This window comes from Natator depressus, chromosome 21, assembly GCF_965152275.1.
Source record: "Natator depressus isolate rNatDep1 chromosome 21, rNatDep2.hap1, whole genome shotgun sequence".
Classification (NCBI taxonomy): Eukaryota; Metazoa; Chordata; order Testudines; family Cheloniidae; genus Natator; species Natator depressus.
The window spans coordinates 5,634,330-5,648,131 of NC_134254.1; the positions used below are offsets into that span (position 1 = coordinate 5,634,330).

General features: G+C 43.1%; 1 protein-coding gene across 1 annotated transcript; it reads left to right on the top strand.

The window, feature by feature from the left end:
- The first annotated feature begins 7,929 nt into the window (after positions 1-7,929).
- On the top strand, positions 7,930-13,006 carry IL10 (interleukin 10). The gene is made up of 5 exons (XM_074936127.1): positions 7,930-8,088; positions 9,383-9,445; positions 9,987-10,139; positions 11,577-11,642; positions 12,914-13,006. The coding sequence occupies exons 1-5, from the start codon at positions 7,930-7,932 to the stop codon at positions 13,004-13,006; spliced, it is 534 nt and encodes a 177-aa protein (XP_074792228.1).
- Positions 13,007-13,802: the final 796 nt, after the last annotated feature.

Below are 13,802 nucleotides of genomic sequence, written 5' to 3' on the forward strand. Positions count from 1 at the left end.
TTTTCAGTAACATTCTTTCCTTCCTGAAACTGTCTTGTTGGCAAATGTTAAATCTATTTCCTAAAGATTTAGAGATACACCCACATCCCTGGACATTCATTCATTCATTCAACCACCACGTAGTAGTGCGCAGTGAATGTGTTTCCATAGCACTAGGCAAGAGCGAGTCAGAGTGAAACTGCACACTCAAGGTCTCAGATGCAAGGCTCTGCAAAACGGAAACCCAGGTAAACACAAAGCAGCATTTCACACAGAGGAGCTAGTTTCCTTTATGAAATGGACAAAGCACAGGCTCGTCCTGCAATCTTTGTACAAGAGGCCAAATGCTGCTCTTCGTTCCAACAGTGTAAATCTGGAGCAACTAGAGGTCAACCGTAACTGGGGGTAGATCTTCAACTGGTGTAATCAGACACAGCTCCACTGATTTCAATGGAACGGTAACAATTTACACCAGCTGAGATCTACCTCTGCCCTTTACATACCCATTAAGAGGCTTAATCCTGTTCCCATTGAAGTCAAAGGTAAATCTCTTTGTTGGTTTAAATGGTGCAGAATTGGGATTCAGACCTGCTCAAGGTCCCATCTCTAGGTAATGCTGCACAAAGAAACTACTAAAGAAAAATCAATAGGCTAACTACTTCCTCTGGGGCTCATGATCTGAAGCTAACCCGGACCTGGATACAGGAGACTCTCTGGGGCAGAGAAGCCTGTATTTGATAGAGTATGCATATAGTTAGGGCTTCCACTGAAATAACTAAATCATTTTTAATTCATGCCTTTTTGTTATTTTCGTGCAAGTACCTATGTGGACACTTATTCTGCAAGACTGCCCATACCCAGACTTGCACCAAACCAGCCATTCATTTCAGTGTAAGTTTTGCATATAAACCAGCCCTGAGACATTGTCTAAATCAGAAAGTTGCACTGTTTACCTTAAGGTGTAAATTTAAATTGATTCAATAAACTGGTGTTAATTCCCACACACTCATGTGTGGTTTAGCTTCAGTGGATTGGGAACAGGTTTAAGCCATCCCTAAGTAAGCTACTCAGACTGAAATATGAGTATCCACACAGGGGGGCTGCATTGGTTTAATGAATCAGTTCAAAAAGCTCTCTCCTGTAGGCAACATCTTAGATGCTGGTCATTTCTCTGTCCTCGTCAGCTTCCTCATTTCGTCTGTCTCTGGCTACGTCAGACCATGACTGACCTAAGAGATGATTCAGATTATGTCCAATGTCCAGGGCCATGATTCATTAGAAATGCCCCTGCTCTTGTCTTTTGAAAGTGTGTCACCCATTCAAAAAAACCCACAGGCATAGGTATCATCTCCATTAGAGGGGAAATTGGCAATCTTCCAATTCTCTGTTTCATTCCTAGTCAGTCATGCCCTGGGGCCAACAATCAATCTGCTTCCTTCATATGAATCTCCCTGAATTGCACAGATATTAACCTTCATATATAATACTTCTCATTAATAATTCTTTGGACTTCTCTATCATCTTTGATTTAGTCTCTCAAAGGGGTTTTCCAGCACAAACTAATTGCACTTCATAGAGAACTGTAGAACAGAGAGATGAAGTGACTTACCCAAGGTCATGCGATGAGTCAGGGCTCAGTAACAAAGTGGTTTTCAACCTTTTTTCATTTGCAGACCCCTAAAAAATTTCAAATGGAGCTGCGGATCCCTTTGGAAATCTTAGGCATAGTCTGCAGTCCCCCGGGGTCTGTGGACTACAGGCTGAAAATAGCAAATTGCTTCAAAACAACACCTGCCCTTAAAAAACAAAAAACAGATGTTAAGGTTATGTCTACTTTCTCTTTCCTGAATACAAATACAAGATGCTCAAAATAGTTGTCAGAACCTTTCTTGCAATGACTCAGCAAAAAACAAAAAACCCAACCAAAAAAAAAAAACAATAACAAAGAGAGACACGTCCTGGTAGGAAAGCGGAAACGGAAAGAAGTGTCAGAGGAAATATCTTCAGCACCGAAATGGTTATTTTTCTAACTGCCACTGTGATAATTTTCACGATGTGATGCCATTACACCCCAGTTCGTACAGCCAGCACGGAGTCACCGGTGTAAGGTTATTGTAAGGGTGTCCATTTCCAGGAAGCCAAGCAGGACTAAAGCAAGCCAGAAATGCAAATACACATAGCTATCAATGCATTTTAACCCCACACCTTAGTGCTAAAGCACAGGCTTCCATGACACATATGCCCAGTTGGTCCCACAGATGCAGCTGCCTGATGAGAAAACACTTGGGTACCAGCTCAATCATAACAAACAAATGTGATTCCTTACAGCCCATCTATGAAGCTGGTCCGGTTAGAATAAGACAACCCCACAATCCCTAATACCAAAGGTGCCACCTATTAGCAGCACCACAGTTGCAGTGCTGTTAATCTGGAGCCCAGTGGTGTTGGCAGTTCTGGTCTCTGAGCTGTTTTGAAGGTAAGTGTGTGACTGTTTGCAATGAAAGAAGCCATGGGTTATATTTATCCCTGCCATGAGCGCCTTGCAGGCAGTCCTCTGTACCTGCAGGGAGCCCCATTGAAGTCAACATGACTTCTCCCCTGTGCTGGATTGTAGCCTTATATTGGAAGCTTTCCAACCGAAGGAGCCATATTCATCTCTGTGTCTGTATGGCACACAGTGGAACGGGAGATGAATCCTGTGACTGTGGCCTTTGGAAGCAACCACAACAATGATGATTTGGATAATCTGGACACTTTACCTACAACGGCTCCCGAACTATTAAGAGTGGATTGATACTATTCTCGGCTCAGCCACTGACTGTCTGGGTGACCTTAGGCAAGACGCTGCCTCGCTCTGTGCCTCAGTTTCCCCATATGTGAAATGGCAATAATTATACTTTGTCTTCCTTTGTAAAGCTCTTTGAGAGCCTCAGGTGAAAAGTGCTCTAAGTGCTGTTGTTATGTTGGTGGAAATGAGAAACACGTCTCTAGTGCCTGGGATGCTCAAAATGTGTGACCCTCAAATAGCCACATTGGCAGCTAGCCAGGAGCCCAATAGTTGCACCTTAGCAAAAGTAAATGCAAGACTACCATCAAATGTCCTTTACAGATCTAGAGCTTTATTGAATTAAAACAAAATGCCATGAGCCAAAATTCTAACCCCCAAATAAAATCATTTTTATAAAACCAACAGAGTCTCCATTTATTCTGATCATGTGAATTTGTTCAAATGTATTTTTCCTGGGATGTCAAGCCATATCTTAGAGTACAGAAATCAGATGAGGTATTGTACTAGGATGGCCTTCCATCGGATATCCAAATCCTATATTTGGTCGCTTAGATAAAAATTTAAGTGCACAAATTGGACAATTACTTACCAAAGTGAGGATGATCCAAATGTACAATCTGGATGTCCTGAAAATAAGGCTCTATAGGCTTAAAGTATCCCTGGTATAACTCATTGACGTCATAGAGTTATAGCAGGGATCGGTTTGGCCCTATGTTTCTTAATTTTGCAAACTTTCTTTCTTTTTTTACTGTTGATTGAAACAGCATTTGAATTGCCAGATTGGGTCAGACCCATGGTTCACCCAGCTCAGTATCCCATCTCTGACAGCGGCCAGCACCAGATACTTCAGAGGAAGGTGTAAGAACTCCTGTAGCAGGCAGGTGTTCCTGTCATGTCAACTTCTTCCTCTGCAGATCCATTCAAAGCAGTGAGCAGCTCTTTATTTGTTCTTCAGTTCCCTTGAACTTCGCAGACACTATTTACATATCCCTGAAAAAAAAAAGAGACCAAAAACTGGTAGGTTCTTGCCAGTTTGTTCCCCTCATTTGTTCTTGTCTCATTAAACTAGTTTCCTAAAAGCTTCTGAGATTAAAGTATTTGCATAAGTCCTATATGCTTTGAGTGATAAATTTAAAACAACACAGAGCAGTGGCTTTAAAGGTGAAGGAGGAGTTGTCTTTAAATGTCAAAGAAATAAAGTTAACTAGAAGGAAAAAACATACATTTGTCGGTGGCATCTACAACAGATCCTGCATGACCTGCTACATGGTATTCCTGAAGTCTAATCACACATTTACTTGACTACCTCTGTCTGTATATTACAGATATAATGCAGCTAGGGTAACGGTATATATTAGTGACTGGCCCACACTATAAAAATAGGAACATAAGTATTGCCATACTGGATCAGACCCATGGTCCATCTAATCCAATATCCTGCCTCAGACACAGGCCAGAATCAGATACTTCAGAGGAAGGTGAAAAGAAAACTAGAAGTGGATAATTCTGAAATAGCCTGCTGTTAGGGTAAGTTTCTTCCTCAGCTGTCTCAGTTAGAGGTTGACTTATTCAACTCCAAAGTTGGAGGGTATTCATAACCAGGCTTCTGGTCCAGACCCATCTCAAATAACCTGCACATACTGAGAGGTTGCACCCCATAATGCTTTATGGAAATATGCTTATGAGTGTAAAGATGACATAACTGGAATAGATTTATGCTAGATATGCCGTGTAACATATCTTTGCAAAGGTTATGTTCTTCTGCATGTAATTCATCCTATTTGTATGCATGTATCATTTTTGTATTCAAAGTTATGAATACAACTGTGTACTTGTTTAATTTTAAGTAGCCTCAGTGATGCAGTTGGTCAGCTTCCTGAGAAAAGACTATTCTCAGTAAGTGTCCAATAAAGAAACACTTAAGCTAACAATAAACTATGAGACGCCAATACACATCTGAGCGTTCCTGGGAATGTGGCCTGGCTTGTAAGGAACTGAGTCATGCATGGACATGTGACTTGCCCATGTGACTCCAACATTCTATCTTGGAGCTGGATTCTGCATAGGAGAGGAGAAGGGGTTTCCACCCACAAAAGGAAGTCTATTTAAGCCCCTGGAAACCTTTCCATTTTGTCTTCAGCTGGCTCAAGAGATATCCTTTGGGGTGGAGAGGCTACCTGAAAGAAACTGGAACAAAGGCCAGTAACCACAGGGGTGAGAGTGATTGCTGGACCCAGACTGGAAGGAGCTTAGTCTGTAAAAGAAGCTTACTGGAACATCTCTGAGGGTGAGATTTCATCTGTAATCACTTTCTTACTGTATTAGGTTTAGACTTGTGTGTTTTATTTTATTTTGCTTGATAATACACTTTGCTCTGTCTGTTATTACTTAGAACCACTTAAATCCTACTTTTTATATTTAATAAAATCACTTTTTACTTATTAATTAACCTAGGGTATGTATTAATACCTGTGGGGGCAAACAACTGTGCATATCTCTTTATCAGTGTTATAGAGGGTGAACAATTTATGAGTTTACCCTGTATAAGCTTTATACAGGGTAAAATGGATTTATTTGGGGTTTGGACCCCATTGGAAACTGGACATCTGGGTGTTGAAGACAGAAACACTTCTTAAGCTGTTTTCAGTTAAGCCTGCAGCATTGGGGGATGTAGTTCAGACCTGGGTCTGTCTTTGTAGCAGGCTGGCGTGTCTGGCACAACCAGGCAGGGTTCTGAAGTCCCAAGCTGCCAGGGGAAATGGGCTCAGGGGTAGTCTCAGCACATCAGGTGGCAGTCCCAAGGGGGTTTCTGTGATCAAACCCGTCACACTTACCTCCTACAGGTTTTGCTTGAAAGTCTGGAAGATGTCAAAGTTATACAGGTTCAATGGCTTCATTCTTTGTGCGAAAAGCAATAAAGAAACTAAAAATGAGGTGGCTGAAAATGAAATAGCCTAAAGGTATGAGGAACATCCTTATTTTAAATGAGCAGAAAAGGGAAAACTATGAAAAATTTTAAAAGATTAATGGGAATAGCTGGTATTTATAAGCCTCTTTCACCCAGAAGCTCTTAAACTTTAATCAAATTCTCTTCAGTGACCCACACCGCAGTTCTTCCTTACAAATGCTGCGCTTATATAGAATTTGGGAATTGTATCTGAAGATTAGCAATCAGAGCCACTTCCATATTGATTTGAAGACAATAGGAAGACTTCCATTGACTTCAGTAGGCATGGGATCACACCCTAAACTCCCATGATGTTAATACTACTAAAATTACTATTACACATATTTATAAATTGCACATCACTGTGGTATCTGAGCATACACCAAGGGCCTAGCTTAGGGGTGGTGCAAACTACGGCCCGCGGGCTGGATCCGGCCCCTCGGGGCTTTGGATCAAGCCCGCAGGATTGCCACCCCCGTGGTGCCGTGCCGCTCTGGGAAGTGGCCACACCACGTCCCTGCAGCCCCTGAGGGTGGGGGGGCAGAGAGCTCCGCACACTGATCTTGCCTGTGGGTACCTCCCCCAAAGTTCCCATTGGCCAGGAACAGGTTACCGCAGCCAATGGGAGCTTCAGGGGAGGTACCCACAGGTGAGGGAAACAGGCGGAGCCCTCTGCCCCCCACCAGGGGCCGCGCAGGGACGAGGTGCCGGCCACTTCCCAGAGTGGTGTGGTGCGGTGTGGTGCGGTGCGGCATGGCGTGGCGTGGCACGGCATGGGGCCGGGGCCGGCAGGGAGCCTGCCCTGGCTCCGGTGCACGCCACTGCCACCCCAGAGCCGCTCTAGGTAAACGGCGCAGGGCTGGAGCCTGAACCCCTCCTTCACCCTGCACCCCAACCCCCTGTCCTGAGCCCCCTGCCTGCACCCCAACTCCCTGTCCTGAGCCCCCTGCCACTTCCTGCACCCCAACCCCCTCCCCTGAGTCCCCTCTGCACTCCACACCCCTCCTGCACCCTAACCCCCTTCCCTGAGCCCCTCATACACCCTGCATCCCTCCTCTGCCCCAACCCCTTGCCCTGAGCCCCTTCCTGCACACCGCCCCCACTCCCACACGCGACACTCCACCCCCGCACCCCAACCCCCTGCAAACGATTTCCCCACCCAGATGTGGCCCTCGGGTCAAAAAGTTTGCCCCCCCGGCCTAGCTGAATCCAAGAGGAGAATATTGTTGTAGATTGTCTGCATATGTGTAATAAAGACACAGGAGTTATTCCAGACACCCCTGCCATTCAATGCCCTGGAAGAGAATGTGGCAGCTATTTAACAGTGCACAGCAATGCTGCACAAAAGATGGTGCAAAGTGAAGAAGGTTACTATAAAGAATACTCTGTTCATTTGAAACAAACTGGGTAGCATATCTGAATGCTGAAATGGAGTTTTAGCAGGTTGCAATTACTACAAATATTGGAATTTAGCCAGATCATGAGTGCTAACATACTTTTTCCTATGGAAAAAGTCCGAAGGGGGGTTTTTAATTGCTCTGTATGGATTTCCATAAACCCTAGGTAAGACTTTATTTGTTATTTCCTCATAAGAACTTTTATTTGTTTATTGATAAAAGGATTATTTTCCACATTGAAATGTCCCGGAAATGGGAATTCATACTTCTTGGTGATAAGGGGTGAATATTTCCCTGTTCAAAAGGCTCAAATCCATTAAAATGACATTTGCTTGGTGGTGATGACCTAGAAAAATTCTAAAATTAGGTAAATGCATTACAGAGATTTAAAAATGGAAACACTTCCCCCTTCCCACACAGGTCTTTCATGTAAAAATAGAAAATACCCATGAGAATGCAGAAGTGTCCTCCATACCGCACCTTTTCATGTTCAAATTCTTTAGCCACATTCAAATTTACAAGAAACAAGCTACGTAAAAAAATGCAGCGTCTAACACAAACGATTTGATGGGGTGTGGAAAGGGGAGGGGGGCCAGAGCACAGGAAGCCTCTTACGGGAAACTCTTGTGACCTTTGGTTTTAATGAATGTTTTAAAACCCCAATATTAGTCCCCAGGAAATGGGAAAGGAAATTGAGAGCATGTCTGGAGAGTATAAAATCAGGAGCGCCATCAAGGTGAAGGCATTCAGATCTGGCTTTTTGCCTCTTGTGAAATTGAACTAATAACTGGACCACAAGAAAGAAACTCAGCTGAGAAATGAAACTTCTCACAGCACTCATTTTCCTAGCCCTGATTGCCAGCATCAAACATGCCAGCTGCCAGCTCTCTGAAGAAAGCTGCACACATCTCGCCAATCTCCTGCCCCTTCGGCTCAAAGACCTGCGGATTGCATTTGGTGAAATTAAAGATTATTTTGTGAGTATGACACCTGTCAAAGCCTGTCGCCTTCTGTCTACTGCTTTTGCACTTTCAGTGACTTGGCATACCCACACACAGGAGACAGGTTCCTTTGGGCAGAAAAGGTTTAGATGCAGGCACACTGTGTTTTGTGTTTGCTGCTGCAGGCGAAATAAATAGTTTAGTTTCATCACTTGCTAAGGGGAGAGAAAATGTGCAAAGATTTTTTGTTATCCAGACGCAATTACAGGAAAATCAACTGCTTTCACAATGAATTTTAAGGCATTTTAATTTTTTTGACATTGCATTGAAAGTTATTCCTTTACTGATGGGGATAAATTCAATGCTGGTGTAAGTGGGTGCAACTCCATTGCAAGTTAACGATGGATGAGATGGAAATATTTCACTATAGCTTTCAAGTTGTGTTAAAAAACAAACATTAAGATACAACCAAAGCCAGAAAAAAGTTATTCTGTGTCTAGAGAATTTACTGCCCATTTCCCTCTACTGCATGGGAATGTGGTCTGTGGATAGATTGCCAGGGTAGCATTAAATCTTTGTGGTGGGAGATGTATTAGAACGGTCTTGCTGACAGCTGAGCAAAGTAATCATGCAAAAAGGGATGCATAGCATTCGTAACTGTATTTGTACCAATATTGCCTTAAATGTATCTAAATTGCAATATAAAATCAATGGCATTATGTACTAATGATATAAAAAATTGAGATGTCATCCCTCTAGGTTAAATCACTGAATAATGGCATTGTGTTTGTATTATCAGCCAAATTAACATGACAGTTGGTAGGTATATAGGATTTAAGACTTTAAATCAAAGTTTGCTACAAGTCTCTGAGTGAAGTGCTGGTAACAGGATCACGTAGTTCCTTAATAGACCTGTTATTATATATCACAGTAATTTTGGTTGCTGTTATATGCACACTATCTGAAGTCAGAAGAAAGCAAGCAGGGTTTGAAAGGCAGGCTAAAAAAATTAAACGTGTCAAATAAATCACCCACAAATGTGATTTCATTTTTCCCTGTCTTCTTTTGACTTCAAACTAATTGCACAGGCATGTGGGACAGTATCAGCACTTGAATGTTATTACACACACACACACACACACACACACACACACACCCCTTCTGTATGCTCAGATGCTTTTATTTCCAATGTTTGCCTTAAGCCGACAACACACGTACTCAGGCAAACCAGACAGTTTGATGAACTGAAGTACTTTTACACAGTAGCAATGAAGATATTGTAGGCTGCCTACCTTGATACAACTGACACTTCCATTGCATACTTTTACAGCAAGCCAAAGACGATGAACTTGACATCTTATTGCTAAAGGAGGATTTACTGGAAGATTTTAAGGTGAGAACTTTGCTGTGCACTGTGAATCTAATTGTAAGCTAATGCCATTCTAACAGAGGCAGCTGGAAGTACTATACAAAGTTTAGGGTGTTTTTAAAACTGGTAGTAGCATAAGAATATCATACCTATAAAACTGATTTCATTGTATCTTTGCCTGTCTAACATCTGTCTGAGATAGTCACTCCCTTTGAGATTGCTCTGCTTCTGTTTTCGAGCTTGGTGTGGTCTAGTGGTCAGAGCACAGGACTGGGAGTCAGAACTCCGGATTTCCAGGATGCTGTTGCTGTCTGTGGGCTTGGGCAAATAGCTTCACCTCTCTACATCTCAGTTTCTCCATCTGTAAAGCAGGGATAATAGTGCTTATTTACCAACCTCATAGGATGGCAGTACAGCACTGTGGAAAGCACTCTGTAAGGTGCACAGCAGAACCCATAGAACCAAACCTCTGGCCAGTGATGACGACTGAATCTGACAGCTGCTTATGCCGTGTCCTCCAGTTGCGGTGGCGTGTCATTAACGCAACTCACTCCTCTTCCGCCAGGGTTATTTGGGCTGCCAGTCAGTGTCAGACATGATCCGATTTTACCTGGATGAAGTCTTACCGAAGGCGATCAACAGCAGCAAACACATCAAGCGGAGCGTGGGCTCGATTGGCAACATGCTGCTGGACCTGAGGCAGACACTGAAGCGCTGTGTAAGTGTTGGAGCTTCCTTTCGCAAATCACTTGCCAAGTTCCCAGGGAGCTGAGCACAAGCAGATATCAATATACGTATCCCAAGCAAAGCTGCAGCATGAAACCTCTGCAGCTTCTTGATGGAGAGCTTCTTAAAAGTTCTTTGCCACAGGGGCTGAGGGGCTGCAGTACCGGCCAACTGTGAAGAGAGGGGTCTGCAAATCCATCGGTGCCGGGACTCAACAAGAAGCTCAGGGTGGTGTTATAAGGGAGGAGGCCTACAAAGGTTTTGCCAAGCCACCTTCAGTCTGATCCTGCACCACTGAGGTTGATTGGAGCTTGGCCATTGATGTCAGTGTAGATAGCACAGCGACAGGCCCATTAAAAATACAGTCCAGCTGGATTCTGAGGACTGACATCCTGGTCATTACAGAAAAGGGAGGCAGAATTTTACTCATCATGGGGAAGGTTTCACCATATATAGACCAGAGATAGATAGACACACACACAGAGACTGCAGAGACTGTGTGACCCAAGCAGTCCCTTCAGGCCCCTGCTATCTAGGAATCTATGATTTGTATCATCAAGATTCAGCTGTAAAGTTTTAGAAATAATTATTTATTTTTAAAGGCCAGCCCGCAGCCCTGTAATAAACACTGATCAAAGATTAATTTAAAAGGGTTCATCTGAAGCCCTTACCTGAAAGGAGCTGCTCTCACAGGCTGGGGCGGCAGAATGAAAGCTGAATGCAGCCTCAGCTCCTGGAACTGCCTGGCGGTGGTGTCCTGACTCTGTCATCTGGTTGTGAAATGACTCAGTCAGTGAGCAAGCAATTCAGCAAAGAGGAGGGTGAACCCTCCCTGAGAGAACATCACACAGGCTGTTTGCTGAGCTGGTTACTAGAACTCCTCGAACATAATGGCTATGGGTATCTGCACAGGGGTAGCATCTGGAGGTCCCAGAATGGATCCAGCCATCTTTGTGTAGGCCATGGTAAAAAGTAGCCGAAGTTCCTGCTCCAGAGAGCTCACAATGTAAAAGACAAATGACGGCTGAGGGGAGGGGGAAAGGATCCAACATCCTCGCAAGGGGGCCACTGGGCTAGGCCCCCTGAGAATAAATATCTGTGAATGGATTTCATTTATATCTATCACAAAGGCTTAGTTTTGAAGGGCACATGTGACTGACATGGGGAAGATGGGTGGAATTTTGAAAGAAGTGAGTGAAATGGATGAGGGGAGAGGAAAGCTGGTAAAAAGGGGGAAAGCACAGCCTTGGTGGGGGAGTGGGGCTGGGGAGCTGAGGGGCTACTGTGGCAGGAGGAGTGGGGGTAAAGGACTCAATCATAGTTTCCCTAGCACACACCTGGGCTGCGGCAGCCTGTCTCTCACCCATCCAGAGCTGTACCGTAAAGGAAGGCTGTTTTGTTAAAAATCCCTGGTTGCTTTCCTCCACAGCACAGATTCTTCACCTGCGAGAAGAGGAGCCAGACCTTAAAGCAGATCAAGGAAACATACGATAAGGTAACTCTCCCGTCCAATTGCTAACCAGCCCCTGAAACCTGGCCCACTACTGAAACCAGGCTTTTTTTTTTACAAGGATCATTTACTTTTGCATTTCTGGCCTGGACTGGGACCAGAAATGCTGCAACACCATAACAATGGTCCATTTGAGCTCCATACTACACCCCCTCTACACACACACACACTTTTTCACATTCAAGAGAGTTAGACTTTTTGGATGAGGGTCACAGAAGTATCAAAAGTGACGGCTGGTGAGCCAAACTGAACCTGGACTCTCAACCTTCTCAGGTTTGGCTAACACCAATGCTAAAGCAAAGGACATGTCGACTCTAAAACAGTTAACAGATAGCCCCGCCTGGGATTTTGGAGACACGGGTTCCAGTTCCTGCTCTACTACAGACTCCCTGTAGGACCTGGGGCATTCTCTGGGCCTTGATTCCCTGTCTGAACAATGGGGATAAGAGCACATCCCTACCCCACCATTGTTTTGCCAGAATAAACACACTAAAGATTTTGGGGCACTCAGTAAGTGCATGACTATGCAATGGGGCTGGGTCAGATAGATAAAGTAACTGCACTAGCCAGAGCAACTTCAGGAAAACAGCTTAAATTGCAGATGGAATTATAATGTGTACAAATTATCTAAACAAGTATCTGTATGGTATATTATACATCCACAAATGAGTTAGGAATGAGTCTATCAGTTCACATTGTCCAAAAGCTGGTATTATGATTCCTATTGCAGCTGGACAAATGTTACGTTAAAAAAAAATCTGTAGAAGTTTATGGTTTTTTTCAAAACCATAGTTTGCTTTGAGTATGTTTGCATTACTTCTGTTTCTTGTCCTTGAATATTATGTCAAATGAAAGTATTTTAAGCAAGTCAAGCAGGATCATTGTGGGAAGCCAATTTTGAATTCCTAATCACAAGCATTCCCCTTGGAAATTGATCCTAAAAGTTACATTCAGCCAATCAGAGAACAGAAATATATCGTAAGAGCTACATCTCCAAATAAAGCTATTCAAATTTGCTTAATGAACTGCTTGCAAACTACATATCAATTCTCCCATCACTTGTGAGTTAGCTGTGATTCAACATTTGTGGTTTAATGAGAATCTGAGTAACATTTCCATGCGCTCTATGAACTGTGCATCTAGGCTTAACATGCTTTAACTTAAATTATCTTGTGATTTATTAGACACTTAATTACGAATGTGTAAATTAATTGATATTAAGTAATTTATTTTCTCTGCTCCTCCCCTTCCCCTAGTTACAAGAGAAAGGAATCTATAAGGCAATGGGAGAATTTGACATATTCATTAACTACATTGAAGAATACCTGATGACGAAGATGGGAAAGTGAAACCCAAAAACAAGGAAACTGCTGTTTTATAAAAGTAACGTTAGACTCTCCAAACACATGAGACATAGAATAATCTTATGGTTTGGGCCAACGGTTATGGCTGAACAGTATTAATACTGTACTTTAAAAAACATATTATACCTACCATATTAAGTATTTATTACCTCCAATACCTCAATGTTTACATTTACAGATGCCTTTTTTTTTTAAATAGGAAAAAGCAATGTCATTTTTAAACTATTATTTATTGTTTGATATTTGTACTTTGTATGATTGTGCTATTTTTACACTTAGCTTGGAAATACCAAAACTTATATTTCAGGAAATACTCTTGAGGGAGTAGATAATGAGTCATACTCATCCCTGGTGTAATTCCGCTGAAGTCAGGGTCTGTCTAATCAGGAGTTCTAGGCCTCAAATCCAGCAAAGCATTTATACCTATGTGCTTAAGGTTAAGCACATGCTTAACGGCTTTGCTGAATCAGGGCCCTACTCTCTGAGCTAAACATCTGTAGGCATGGTCTCTGTTCTGTAATTCAGAAAGGGAACTAACCTGTTCTCTAGAATCATAGAATATCAGGGTTGGAAGGGACCTCAGGAGGTCATCTAGTCCAACCCACTGCTCAAAGCAGGACCAATCCCCAATTAAATCATCCCAGCCAGGGCTTTGTCAAGCCTGACCTTAAAAACTTCTAAGGAAGGAGATTCTACCACCTCCCTAGGTAACGCATTCCAGTGTTTCACCACCCTCCTTGTGAAATCAGGGCTCTCAAGCCTTAAAATAGCCAATTAATCA

Bases quoted from the DNA above. Each gene is read 5' to 3' on its own strand.
- IL10 (XM_074936127.1), top strand. From the start codon at position 7,930: ATGAAACTTCTCACAGCACTCATTTTCCTAGCCCTGATTGCCAGCATC. The intron at 9,446-9,986 runs GTGAGAACTTTG...CTCTTCCGCCAG, and splicing joins ATTTACTGGAAGATTTTAAG to GGTTATTTGGGCTGCCAGTC. The intron at 11,643-12,913 runs GTAACTCTCCCG...CCCTTCCCCTAG, and splicing joins TCAAGGAAACATACGATAAG to TTACAAGAGAAAGGAATCTA.